The sequence below is a fragment of the Coptis chinensis genome, chromosome 5 (genome assembly GCF_015680905.1).
Source record: "Coptis chinensis isolate HL-2020 chromosome 5, ASM1568090v1, whole genome shotgun sequence".
NCBI lineage: Eukaryota > Viridiplantae > Streptophyta > Magnoliopsida > Ranunculales > Ranunculaceae > Coptis > Coptis chinensis.
In genome coordinates, this window is record NC_141460.1 from 18,107,639 (window position 1) to 18,120,648 (window position 13,010).

General features: G+C 37.2%; 1 protein-coding gene across 2 annotated transcripts; it reads left to right on the forward strand.

The window, feature by feature from the left end:
- Nucleotides 1-1,278: 1,278 nt before the first annotated feature.
- Nucleotides 1,279-10,495, forward strand: LOC147496962 (transcription factor GTE10-like). 2 transcript variants are annotated; one of them, XM_086559774.1, is made up of 10 exons: nucleotides 1,279-3,203; nucleotides 3,303-3,351; nucleotides 3,468-3,620; nucleotides 8,191-8,264; nucleotides 8,449-8,512; nucleotides 8,642-8,722; nucleotides 8,818-8,933; nucleotides 9,047-9,113; nucleotides 9,232-9,362; nucleotides 9,450-10,495. In XM_086559774.1, exons 1-10 carry the CDS (start codon nucleotides 1,920-1,922, stop codon nucleotides 9,720-9,722), a joined length of 2,292 nt encoding a protein of 763 aa, XP_086415900.1. In that variant the 5' UTR covers nucleotides 1,279-1,919; the 3' UTR covers nucleotides 9,723-10,495. The 2 variants fall into 2 exon arrangements, with proteins under 2 accessions (XP_086415900.1, XP_086415899.1); XM_086559773.1 differs by having other exon boundaries at nucleotides 1,540-3,203; nucleotides 3,456-3,620.
- Nucleotides 10,496-13,010: the final 2,515 nt, after the last annotated feature.

The window sequence follows — 13,010 nt, forward strand, 5'->3', positions numbered from 1 at the left end:
TAAAATGATAATATAATTATTTGTCTATGTATTTCAATGTTAAATGTAATTTTAGTGAGGTTTGAGTACAAGGAAGAACAAATTCAAACTCTCGATGTACTTGAGTTCATTAGATTGTGGATGTGCATTTTAAATTTTGGACTTATACGAGATTATTACTAGATTGGTTGGACTTTGAGTTTGTAGATTATTGTACATTTTGTAATATAAATGAGTTTTAAAACCGATGTAGTAAAAAAATATATATATATATATATATATATAGCCCGACCCTAAAGCCCGACCCTAAAGCCCTTAAAAAGAGACTAGGGTCGTGGTCGTGGCTTGAGATTTAGATTTGTGACCGGCCCGACCGCCCTATATGATTTTAGGGCGGGCCGACTTAACTCTAATATCTGAAGGGCTTTAAATGTTTAGGGCCGGGCTAGCCCAACCCGGCCCATTGCCCACCCCTACTGAAGACTGTCCCTAAAGGGAGGCAAATGCAGTATAGTTTTGAAAAGAATTAACTTAAGCATCGGGTGTAGAACGAGAACATCTACTGTTTGACAACATGGCCATTGTAAATCAATCAGACCACTAACAATCTTCCAATGTAGAAGTATAGAACGATTCAAAGTGAAGGTAGAAACAAATAAAACTTTCTAGTTACGAGTTATGACTTATGAGTAATCACCACTTACATAAAATTTTGGATAAATTCATGATTTGGCCATGATAATGTCAATGTGTTTTCAATTCGGCCACAAATTGCAACTCAACGCATTTTGTCAACAATTAGGGGTAAATTCCTAATTCGGCATGATAATGTCAATGTGTTCTTAATCCGGCCATTGTCAGCAACTCATTGCAAAAAGTTGCTGACAAAATGCGCTGAGTTGCAATTTGTGGCCGAATTAAGAACATATTGACATTATCATGGCCGAATTAGAAATTTACCTAACAACTAGTGGGGTAATGTCAGCAACTTTTTATACTGAGTTGCTGACAATGGCCGGATTAAGAACAAAATGACATTATCATGGCGAATCAGAAATTTACCCTAAAACTTTTGGGCCAAAATATACTGAACCAGATCTCTAATGTGCTCTAAAATTTACCAAATCCAAATCCCATGTAAAAGACGCCGCACAAGTGCACACTACACAATTGAGGTCATCAATTATGGGGGTAGGCCAACTAGGCCGACCTAGAATTCTAGAAATGAAGCACGTGGTGCAAACCCAAAAATAAAAATCAGTAGGCTTCAAAATCACATGTCCACACTCTCCATTACGTCACTAAAAAAGTTTCAAATTAGTCAATGAAAGCGAGCAATATTCCAAATCCAACTCAAAATCACCTCACCCGTCAAAGATCTAAAATCAACGCTAAAAACAAAACACCAAATAATTTCCCATCCGTCGATCAAACAGTACATTTAAATTCAACGGTTGAGATTAATCAATCAGCGGCGCGGAAGGCTACCTCGTGGCCTTTAAGTAGGCCAAAGCTAACCTAAGAATAATAAAAAAAAATGACCCATACTTAGAAGAAACAATAGCAGAAGAAGGAGAAGATTTGCTGCCGAGGGAGTTTTGAGATCTTGGATTTCACGAATCACGAAGCATTTATTTAAAGCTCTCTCTTTCTCTCTCTCTCTAGTCTCTATCTATCTAATAAGGTTTCAAATTGATTTATCTTTTTCTTTTCTTTTCTTTTTTCAATATTTTTTGGGTCCGGTTAATTGAACTTGAGTTAGGAGTAAGTAAGGTTTGAGCTTTTCCCAAGTCATTGATTCATTTTATTATTAATTTAGCTAATACTTATAAGATTTCATTTATTTAAGTATTTAATCTACTATTTATTTATTTTAATTGAAATTGGGAAAAAAAATTTGAGGGTTTTAATAATATGTACAGACATAAAGAATTGAACTTATGGGGCCTTCAATTCATGTAGACTGCACTGTAGTAGAGCAAATTATTAGCAAATACTCAAAAAAACAGTCGGACGCAATGATGGGAAAGACGCAGAGATTCTCTAAAGGATATTCATCTGGTTTTGTATCCGATTACCGTGTATCCGATTACCGTAATCAGTCAATTGATAATAATAATAATTTGGCGGAATCTGAAGGGTTGGGTAGTTCGGGTCGAGCTGATACTGCTTCAGAAGATTCTTCTGGCCCGCCGAAAAGGAAATGTATTAGTTTGAATGTGGATAGTTGTGATGGTTTTGGGATACCTGTACAGGTTTTTAGAGTGTCTAAGATGTCTAGATCGGAGAGGAGGAAGTTGGAAGTTAGATTGAGAAGTGAGCTTGATCAGGTTCAGAGTCTTGAGAAGAAAATAATAGGGCAGTTTTCCAATGTAGTTGCTGTGTCATCTTCGCCAGGGAAGAAAAAGGGTCCATTTGGTAGGAATAGTCACAACTTGAAGCAGGGAATTTCAGGGAAGTTTAAATCTGTGAAGGAGGTCATTCCAACAACAACAACCTCTGATTCAAAATTTATGGAACAGTGCGAGGCGCTATTGTCACGTTTGATGGCACATGATTATGGTTGGGTATTTAACGTTCCTGTTGATGTTGTTAAGTTAAATATTCCTGATTATTTCACTGTTATTAAACATCCAATGGATTTGGGAACGGTGAAGAGTAAGATATCTTCGGGACAATATTCGAGTCCGTGGGGATTTCTTTCTGATGTAAGACTCGCTTTTTCAAATGCAATGACTTATAACCCTCCAACCAATGATGTTCACATTATGGCTAAAACCCTCAGCAAGTTCTTCGAAGTGAGATGGAAGAATATTCAGAAGAAACTTCCGACAATTGAATCTGTGCAAGTACCTGCAAAATCAACCGTCACTAGAGAATCCAAAGCTCCCATAGCGAGTTCACCATCTAAAAAGAGGAAACATTTGTTAATTGACCATCAAGTTAAGACAGAGCCTGTTAAGACAGAGCGGATCATGACAGAGAGGGATAAAGTTAATCTGAGCAGGGATTTAGAGTCTCTGTTGGCAGAGTTGCCTAATCACATTATTGATTTCCTGAGAGAGCATAGTTTTAGTGAAGGCCAAACTGATGGTGAGGATGAGATGGAGGTTGATATTGATGTTCTTAGTGATGATACATTGTTTACATTAAGGAAGCTTGTAGATAATTATTTGCAAGAAAAGCTAAGCAACCGCGCAAAAAATGAGCCTGGGGAAGTGGAGGTTTGTCCTTTTTCTCCAAGTGTCTGGATGCTGTTTCAATATCTGCCACAAGTTTGCGATTGTGTACATGACTTGCTCTCTGTTTCTCTTTTGACTCAGGTTTTGAATGTCTCGGGGATCAGCAATTCGTTGATGCAACCTTGCAAAGGTTATTTAGCTACTTTTTTCCTTATTTTATTTGTAGTATTGTGAATTCTCCCATGAAGCCTTTGTATATATAATAGATGCATATTTGAGACTTTACTTGTTCAGTTAAATCGACAGGCAATGATCCTGTTGATGAGGATGTAGATATTGGTGGGAATGATCCTCCTATCTCAAGCTACCCTCCAGTAGAGATTGAAAAGGATACAGCTCGTGGAAGCAGTAAATGCAGTAGTTCAAATAGCTCGAGTAGTGATTCAAGCTCATCTAGTGGTGTGTGTTCCCCTTAGTTCTTTTTAATTCACTTTTGCTTGTTGCTTTTGAAGTTAAATTATCAGTATCATGTTTTCAACTACTTGTTATGATCATAAATGTATTGGCAGATGACTTTTGAATCTACTGCATATGTTATACTGTGTTTACAATATTTTGTATGGAAAGCCCACTTATCTTCAAGGAAAACAATAGAAAAGAAAAACTTTATAGTCTAGTTGGAAATCTTTCTTAGAAACTAGTATCGAATATCTGAAAAATTCAGTAGTATTTTGATTAATATCCCATGATATACTATCATCTAATTCGTGATTTAGTGTGCACTAGTTTTTGTTGTCTCTATACCAACAAGAACAAATAATGCTGATTCCTTTGGTCTTATGTTCATTTTTGGTGCAAACAAAGTCTCAGTTTGCTTTTGGCACAGTAGCGCACCTACACATGTACCAAAAAAGATAAAGGACGGCTACCAAATTTCAAATTTCTGTTTTGTTTTGATGTCTGTGTGTCGGTGTGCCAAGTGCCAGAAGACAACTGAGCAAACTCTTTTTGCTTCAAAATTGGGCTTAATCCTATTTCCCGAATCTGACACTTCACACACGAGTCAGGCCAAAGACACCTTTGAAGTTCCCATGCAATTTAAATTTCTGTCAGTTAGGTTTAATCATTTAGTATGAAGAAATGTGAATGATTACTTTGAGAATTCAGTGGGTGCAAGCTGGAGTATTCATATATATTGAAGGGTACTTGGGATATGCAACAAAAAGCAAGCAGTGAGAAATTCCTTCGAAACCCAAATTCTGACTAAACTTGCAATGCATCCATGAGAGGAAAAGAAAAGAAAAGAAAAAAATCCAATAATACTTGATAGTTGATACATAACTGCTGCAGCAAATACTTCCTACGCCCCCTTTCAGAATCAATGGCATATACTGGACTCGACTCCTTAAAAGCATCTTGTCGCAGATAGATAGTGACAACATAAAATACAATGACGATAACAACAAATAAAGGTGGAATTGACAAGAGTTAATAAAATTCAGTGAAACACCAGAGTGCACGACACCACTGTGGCATAAAAGGGAATCAAACCCTGAAAAGTTGAACCATATGCTTCTCAAGAAGTGAGCTATGTATGGAAAACAGAGGTGAAACACCTGAAAACAACGAAAGTGCTTACTCTTTCAGATGAGGGGACAAGCACAAATTGCACTTGGTACTGTACAAATTGATAGCTGAGAACTGAAGGAATAGTCAGTAGGCAGAACCGAAGAAGGGATTGAAGTAAAATGAATATGGAGGCTTAGATTAACCAATTACTGATTAAGCAAGGATAGAACATGTAAAATAATGAACGACGAACGTGCTTGTGTCTATTCAGGAATAGTCACCAATGGTGAATTTGTCAGCACTGGTGATCGGAAAACTTGAAACCTATGCTCCACCACCATGGTAAAGTCTAAATATTTGATGTAAATAACTCTGGATATTTTTGCATAAGAACAACTCACTAAGGAGAGAACACATACTCTGACTCCTACCAACTCAAGGTGGTACTAAAACCCAGTGTGGGACTAAAACCATACTGTACTACTCATCTTTCACTATATGTTTTCTATCTACAGTAGGGTAAATGAGTGGTCAGATCACTCGTATGCATTTTTTTATAGGTAGGTAACGTTTGATATCTTCGTCTCTTGGAATTTGTGTGCGACTATATATATGAAAAAAGAACCGCCTAAAGCATATACCTCTCTAGGAGCCGCCAAGGAGGCCTACATCTTACTTTTTAGAGCATTGCCTTTTCATATGGATAGTACAATTTTGATTTGACTCGTGATTCAAAATGTGATATTAAGTAGTACATTTTATTTTGAGTTTCCATTTAAGCAACGAGTGGACCCTTCCTCTTTGTTGATTATTTTTTGGACAAACTCAAAAATGATTTTGACATGATTCATTTTAAGCACATTATTTGCCCATTTGAATCAGGACTCACTATTTTGTCTTGTAACCTTCTTTTGAGGATTTAAAGATATCTAATTTGGCTCTTCTTCTTATTGGTGGCTTCAAGGATTCCCTAACTGGAGACTAAAGGATTTAAAAGAAATAAAAAAGATTTATGAAATTTTGTTTGACATGATTTGATTTTCATATGGATAGTACAATTTCAATTTGATTCAGAATACACAATTTCAAATTAAATTGTAAATTTGCATTGGAGTTTCCATTTAAGCACTAAGTGTCTGAGTGGGTCTTATTCTTTTGTGATAATTTTTTGAACAAAATAAAGGACATTGACATGACTTGTCATTTGAATCACATGGTTTATGATTTGAATCACGACTCACTATTTCTCCTCAGCTCTGAACATTAATTCTGCAGTTTAGTTTGGTTTGTGATTTAAGTAGCGGTTAGAATGTCTATACATTTAGATATTCTCTGTTCAAGTAGAACCATACCTTGAGAGTGTAAAACACAAGTTCGAGGGGTGGTTAGCATTTATATTACTTGACACTCCCAATTACTATGAAATGCGAAGCAAATCCCTCCCTCATTCTATTTGTACTTTAGTCTTTCTGCTAATTTTGATCCCCCTTTTAGGTGCAAAAGTTGGACATCGCTATTAGATCAACAACAATTATGCAACTTCTTCCTCTGCTAGCTAGCTTCCTTATAAAAATAAAACCACTGATCCTTCCATGCAGTTTATCTTTTTATTTTATATTTTTTTTTGTTTTGTTTTGTTTGAGGTTGTTTGTGTGTGTGTGTGTGTGTGTGTGTGTGTGTGGGGTTCAATAGAGTTGAGTATAAAAATAAAAAAGAGGCCATCTATTATGTGATCGAAAAACGGTACCTTGCCAATCAAACTTCTAAAACATTTGATCTTCAGATATATTGGTACCGTTATTTTTGCATCAAGTCTCTTGGCTGAACTTTACTTGCTATAGCTGAGTTGCAACTTTATTCTGCAATAATTAGGTAAGTGACAGATAGTTCACATGTAATCTAGTCTTGTGGTAGGGATAATTGTTCAAGTGATATTCATACCCGCAATTGTAATAGATATGTGTTGTCTTCGTTAGACTGTTGGGCATATTATATTTAATATTATGACTGATACTCGAGGAAAAATATTCTGAAGCCTTCTTTTGTTTGGTTTATTTATAATAGTAGATACCCATGGACATGAAAAAAACAGGGCCGATTATATATCAGGGTATGTAGGTCCTTGCATGGTTACACTTACCCAACATGACGATGTTGGGTGTGTAAGGAAAGATCATGAAGTACGCGATTTTCCATCAAATCATCAAAGTTCAGGGAAAATCTTTACAAGTGGGCTTTCATAACATCTACTTCTAGACCGTAGTGGCTTGCTGAAGCAAGAGGTAAGCTGGTATGTAATGAGTGTGGGTAAGGGCCGTGAACCTAGTTGAAGTGCCTTAGTTACCATACAGACGCCTACTTATTTTTATTTTTATCTCGATGACATGCCTTATCATTAGATTCATTTTTACTAATCAGGGAATAAATGAACTCTTACACTGTTATGTTGCAACTACCCCTTTTTAAGTTGTAAATTACATGGGTTGAGTGCTTGATAAATGTTATACCATTTAGACTAGATGGCCTACTGAATTGTAAATAGTCCTTTCTGATGGACTTCCTCGATTCCTCACGAGAATTATATAAAAGAGGACAACATGGCTGCTACAAATTGCATCGCAAGTCCTTTATGAATAGCAAATCCTATTCTTTTAAATACAAATTCATTAGACCCGGCAGTTCATCACGTTACTGTCAACCTTGCATTTTTTATATATATATATATATATATATATATATATATATATATATATATATATATATATATATATATATATTGGATTATTTTCACGGTCTAGAATATTAGAATCGCATTACTCTATGATTTATCAAATTATATAAATTAGTGTTAAAATTCAATCAAGATTTGCATAATATTGTTATCATTATGGTTATTTGAAAAGAAAATAGACCGATAATCATCAAACAGAAATGGAACAAAACCATAGCAAAACAGTTTTCTGATTACTCTTTCATTAAAAACGTCTTAAACCTGCGATTCCATAGAGCCGCCGTCTCTCTTGCTTTCAGTCACCAACGGGTTCACATGGACATTATTACGTGTTGGAGAAACATTAAAAGTGAGAGAAGTAGAGAACCGTAACAAGTGAGAGACGGGTGTTAAAGCTGGTTTTCTTATCTGTTGAGGGGTTTTTATGTAGTGGTTTCCAGATGTGTACTTTTATTTATTTTTGACAAGTGGGTCTTCACTTTCTTATTGTGGAAATAAGGGAGATTCTCAGCTCAAGACACAACAGTGCGCCTCATTTTGGTGCTTCTGATACAAATATACGACATGACTGGTTTCATATTTCATGTTTGGAACTGCTGATATATAACCCCTCTTCTACTTACACATACACGTATACATATGTTCTTGAGATAACCAATACTTATTCATAAATAAATATTTCCGTTCTTTTTTTCTTGCTGGTTTTTATTCCAGAATTTCCTTCTGCAGATTCAGACTCAGGCAATTCTTCTAGCAGTGGTACAGATGGTGCTAAGGCTTCATCTCCAGTCAATGAAACGAAGGTATTTCTTTCTTGAATACTAAAACAAATTGTATGTTTTGGCACTAGAGGGGAAAAAAGACGGGTGGGGGGACAAAAAAACATAAAAACTAATTTTATGCCATGCTACATTTATCTTGCTCTTCAGATCTACTAGTTTTGAACACTGAAGAGTCCATACTGATTGTTCCCTGCTTTTAATACAGGAAACCTTAGACTCTGTTGCAGACGAGCAGACTAACAATCATGGTAGCTCACATGATGGAAATCGTGAGTTGGCTGTATATTTTTTTATAGCTACATTTTTAATTATCATACTTCTTTTTATTTTTCTCTTGCTTCAAGGTCTTGAATACTAAACCTAGAATAATGTGTTTGCTATTTTTTGAATAAATGCAGAATCTCTTAGTGGATTGGATCAGCTCGAGCAAAATCCCGAGCATAAGCCCATTTCTATCGAGGCAGACAGTAGACAAGAGGGTAAGCATATACTGTAGAAGAAGAAGCATGTCTACCAAAGGTTCTAAATCCTTTAGTTTTTGCAAATCGTCTAACGCCTTTCCTGCCCAACTTAGAGGAAAATGCTCAACCTGAGAGGCAAGTCTCCCCAGAAAAGCTTTATCGAGCAGCTTTGTTGAGAGACCGGTTTGCTGATACTATCCTCAAAGCTCGACAGAAGACTCTCGATCAGGTTGGTTACAAATTTGGGCTGGTTATTGAAATATACCATGTTCGTACCTGTCCATTTTCTTAGTGTTTTTTGCTCCGGATGTGATCGGGTACAATTTGATCTGCTGAGGTTAGGGTGAAAAGGGAGATCCTGAGAAACTGCGGCGTGAGCGAGAGGAGCTTGAAAGGAAACAAAGGGAAGGTTTGGACTTCTAACCTGTTGCATGGAAACTTTGATTTCTTAAAGGTTGTTTACTTAGTTACTGACATCTTGGGGTTAATGGTGATTAATTATAAGTCATGTGTTTTTATGAGATCAGAAAAAGCTCGGTTGCAGGCAGAGGCCAAAGCTGCAGAAAATGCTCGGAGGCAGGCTGATGCAGAGGCTGCAGTTGAAGCCAAAAGAAAGAGGGAGCTTGAGAGAGAAGCTGCACGCCAGGCTTTACAAAATGTAAATAACAAGAATTCTTACTTCAGTTTCCATTTAGTAGATCTGTACTGAAAGTGTTCGTTGAAATTATCCTCTTGCTGTATGCAGATGGAAAAGACGGTTGAAATCAATGAAAACTGCCAATTTCTGGAAGACTTGGAAATGCTTGGGTCTGCCCCAGTTCCTTGTTTACCTTTGGCCATCGTGATAAGCCCCGATCACTCCGATGGGATTGGTGGCTTTAAGCTACAGGGGAGTAACCCCTTGGAACAACTTGGACTTTACATGAAAATGGATGATGAAGAAGCGGAGGAGGAAGAAGGGGTATCAACCAGTGTTCCTGACCCCATGAATGACGTGGAGGAAGGAGAAATAGATTAACCGATTGCTATCTCATCTATGTATTGTTATTCAAGGATTGAATGGCAAATTAAAATCTCGTGATTGAAAGCACCTGTTGGCTGGTACTTGGTAGGTTTTTGCCGCCGCATTGGGCACATACAAGAGAATTCTGAAGGACTATCTAGAAGATCAGTATGGGATAACTTTGTGGTCTCATTTGGTTAGAAGTGTATGAAGCTTGAATGGTAATCTCATCTCCAAGGGATTTATGCAGTCTATTGAGGTTTATGCCTAACGGGCAAGCAAAGCATCATTGAAGGAAGCTGATTTCGGTTTGGAGCCTTGGAGGTGTTGAATAACTGGACAAGTGAGTATCGGTGATGTGATTTTGAGATGACTATTGTCAGTGCCGTTCGCAAAGGCCATCACCGTAGTGTAAAAATATAGGAGCACATAGAAGTCCAATTAGCATTATTTATCCTTCCTCCAGAGAACATCCTAGTTGAACCATAATTCTTTATTCCCTTCCCATCGTTTCCTGTTTTAAGGGGACAAACAAGATTGGATGAAAAATGTCCAGTCGTTATTTTATGTGATAGTTCTGAGTTAGAAAGAAACTAATCCAAGTAAAAATTAGAAAAAAGGTTGCCAAATTTTGAGGTGGTTCAGTCTGTGCTATGATGAGTCTGAGATTTGCAGCGTGAGGATTTTTTATTTGCTTTGTTGGGTTTTCTTCTGAAGAATCTGTACGAGGTTGATTCATTATTTACTTTTAGGTCCGGTTCTGAATGCACAAAAATCTATTCCGATGACTCGTTTTTTTTTTTCTTGCCTTCCACCCTCTTCATTTCGGAAACCCCTCCCACTTTCTACAGACATTGCATTCTTTTTGCAACATATCTGTTAAAGCTAGGCAAAATTTATTTCACAATTTTCTCCAGAAGTAGTTTGAGATTTTTCTCGTATTTGAGTTCAGTTTGCAGTTCTTTTTTTAGTTTTAATCTGGGTTGGTTGGTTCTAGTAAATCTGGGCCGGCGTTAATCTATTCAATTTTACATACGATTGTTTCTGAATATTAAGTTTTGTACATGGATATTACATCTTCAAATAACATTTGACTAAGAAATGGTAGGGTGTTAACCACGAAGCATCAGGGCCATTTAGCTATTGAACGGTCCTTGGTTTGATGCAACTGAAGCAAGACTTTCTGCACATGAATTAGGTTCTCTGTAGTTCCTAGTAATTTGAGCGCCACAGTTAAGAGCACTTCCATATCCCCCTCCACGGCTCATATATAGTAGTGGGTTTTGAGTTCAATTTAGTTAGAGTGTTATAATTTTTGAGGTCTGAGCTTGCAGAGAATTTTTCAGTCCGTGTAACAGAGCCCAGAATTCCGCTGTTTGTTGCAAAAGGAATAGGCACTACTACATAATTTTTCATCTCTAAGAATGCATCCAACCCCAGCAGCACATGCAAAATTGTTGCCATTGTAGGTGTAGAGTTATCACCTTTAATCTCCGTTGTTGCATGCAAGGCCCAAAATTTCGATATCGGTTAATATATCGGTGTACCCAAAAACCGAGATATATCGGATATATTGGATATCTCGGTTTTTTTGGTGACCAGTCCAAAGTATCTAAAATATCGGATATCTCACCGATATATCTCGGATATCTTGCCGATATATCTCGGATATTTCGGAAATTTCAATATTAAGTTATTAACAATTGGTCAAAAAATCAATTGATATATATCGATTATCTCGGAAATATCGATTATATTGGCGATATAAACTTTTATATCGGAAATTCCGATATATCTCGAAAAAAAAGGGGTTCAATATTCGGTAGATATATGTCGGAAATATCGATATCGGTGTACTAATTTACCGAGATATATTGGCGAGATATCAGATATCTCGGCGATATTTTGGGCCATGGTTGCATGTGCCAAGTGCCAACTTCTCAGCTTCGCTTAGGGTAGCACGTAGGTGAAGTAGCACTTCGTTTTAATCGAGCATCATTCCTTCCCAGCAAGATATGGTCCATATGATTGCACCAAATCAAGTTTTTCGCTCCTCACCATTTAGTTCTTGATAGAGTTTGACCAATAGAGTTAAATAATGAGATTGAAAATCATTTTGAATGCCTTGTTCAGTTCCTGTAAGTCCTACCATATTGCTCGCGCAAAGTGCACTTGAAAATTACATGCCAAGCAGATTCTTATTCTTCACAATTCCAGAGCGAGCTGGTAGGATAAATCTGAAAATTGTGAGATGCCAGAAAATCATCTAAAGGGACGACATCTTGTGAACTTCCACAGAGAGGAAATAACGTCAAATGGTAGTTGAGCTTCCAGATCATATTTTGAGACCCGATAGGAGAACCTAGAGCAGGGTATATAGTGTTCCAAGCTTCTAGCAACCCTGACAAGCACTTTTAGTCAGTGCACTTTCCCTACTTATGCCAACCCCTGGCAACGGAATCTCTGTAGGTAGAGAAGGCCGATCTTGATGAACCAAGTCCCAGTTCGTGTTTGATAATTGATGTAGTCCACGACCCAAGTATATCCTTCAAGGCTTCAATTGGAGAATTGAGTGCATCGTTTGTCAGATCAGTGCTGTGTGTAGAACTGTGAGGTATTTAGTTATCATGCCAAACATTAACTTTTCGGCCATTTGCAATTCTCCGTATCATTCTAGGGCATGGAATTGGGTCTGGTTGGACCCGAACCCGACCGACCATTTACAATTTTTCCGTTTTTTAATTCGGGTCGGTTCGGATCTGTCGGGTTGGAATACAAATTTGGGGGTTTTTTTTTTTTTTTTTTTTTAGTTTATCCGATGGGTCTATCGGATTTGGTTCGGGTTAAACATTTTAGTTTGGTTAAGATATGATCAAACTATTCGAGTTTGGCCATATCCAACCTAAACCCGACCTGTTTTCTGCCCTACATGCCTACATATCATATAGAGGTACATTCTACTCGTCAAAAAAGTCCTGTTTTGACATAGTGTGTAGAGGTACATTTTACTCACGACCTTACAATCTCGGAGAATAGGGTTTGTATAAGATGTTTGATTGAACTCAGGTTAGTGTTTTGAGCTGCCTACGTATTCAGTTCTCTGATGAACTGGAATCAAGTCAGAGGTAGTTCATCTTGAGTGATTGAGTTAGAGATGGAGAGAATGTGAGCCTCCCCTTGATAATGGAGAAGACGCCTCTTTTTATAGGCGTAGATCCCCCTTTTGCACTATCTTGATGATTGGTTTTACTCCTTCCGTTACAAAATAATGATATGTTATTAATGATGTTGTTGACTAGTTTG

Coding starts and splice junctions, on each gene's coding strand:
- LOC147496962 (XM_086559773.1), top strand. CDS start 1,920: ATGGGGCCTTCAATTCATGTAGACTGCACTGTAGTAGAGCAAATTATT. Junction 3,204..3,302: donor ATGAGCCTGGGGAAGTGGAG/GTTTGTCCTTTT, acceptor CTTTTGACTCAG/GTTTTGAATGTCTCGGGGAT. Junction 8,934..9,046: donor GACAGAAGACTCTCGATCAG/GTTGGTTACAAA, acceptor TGCTGAGGTTAG/GGTGAAAAGGGAGATCCTGA.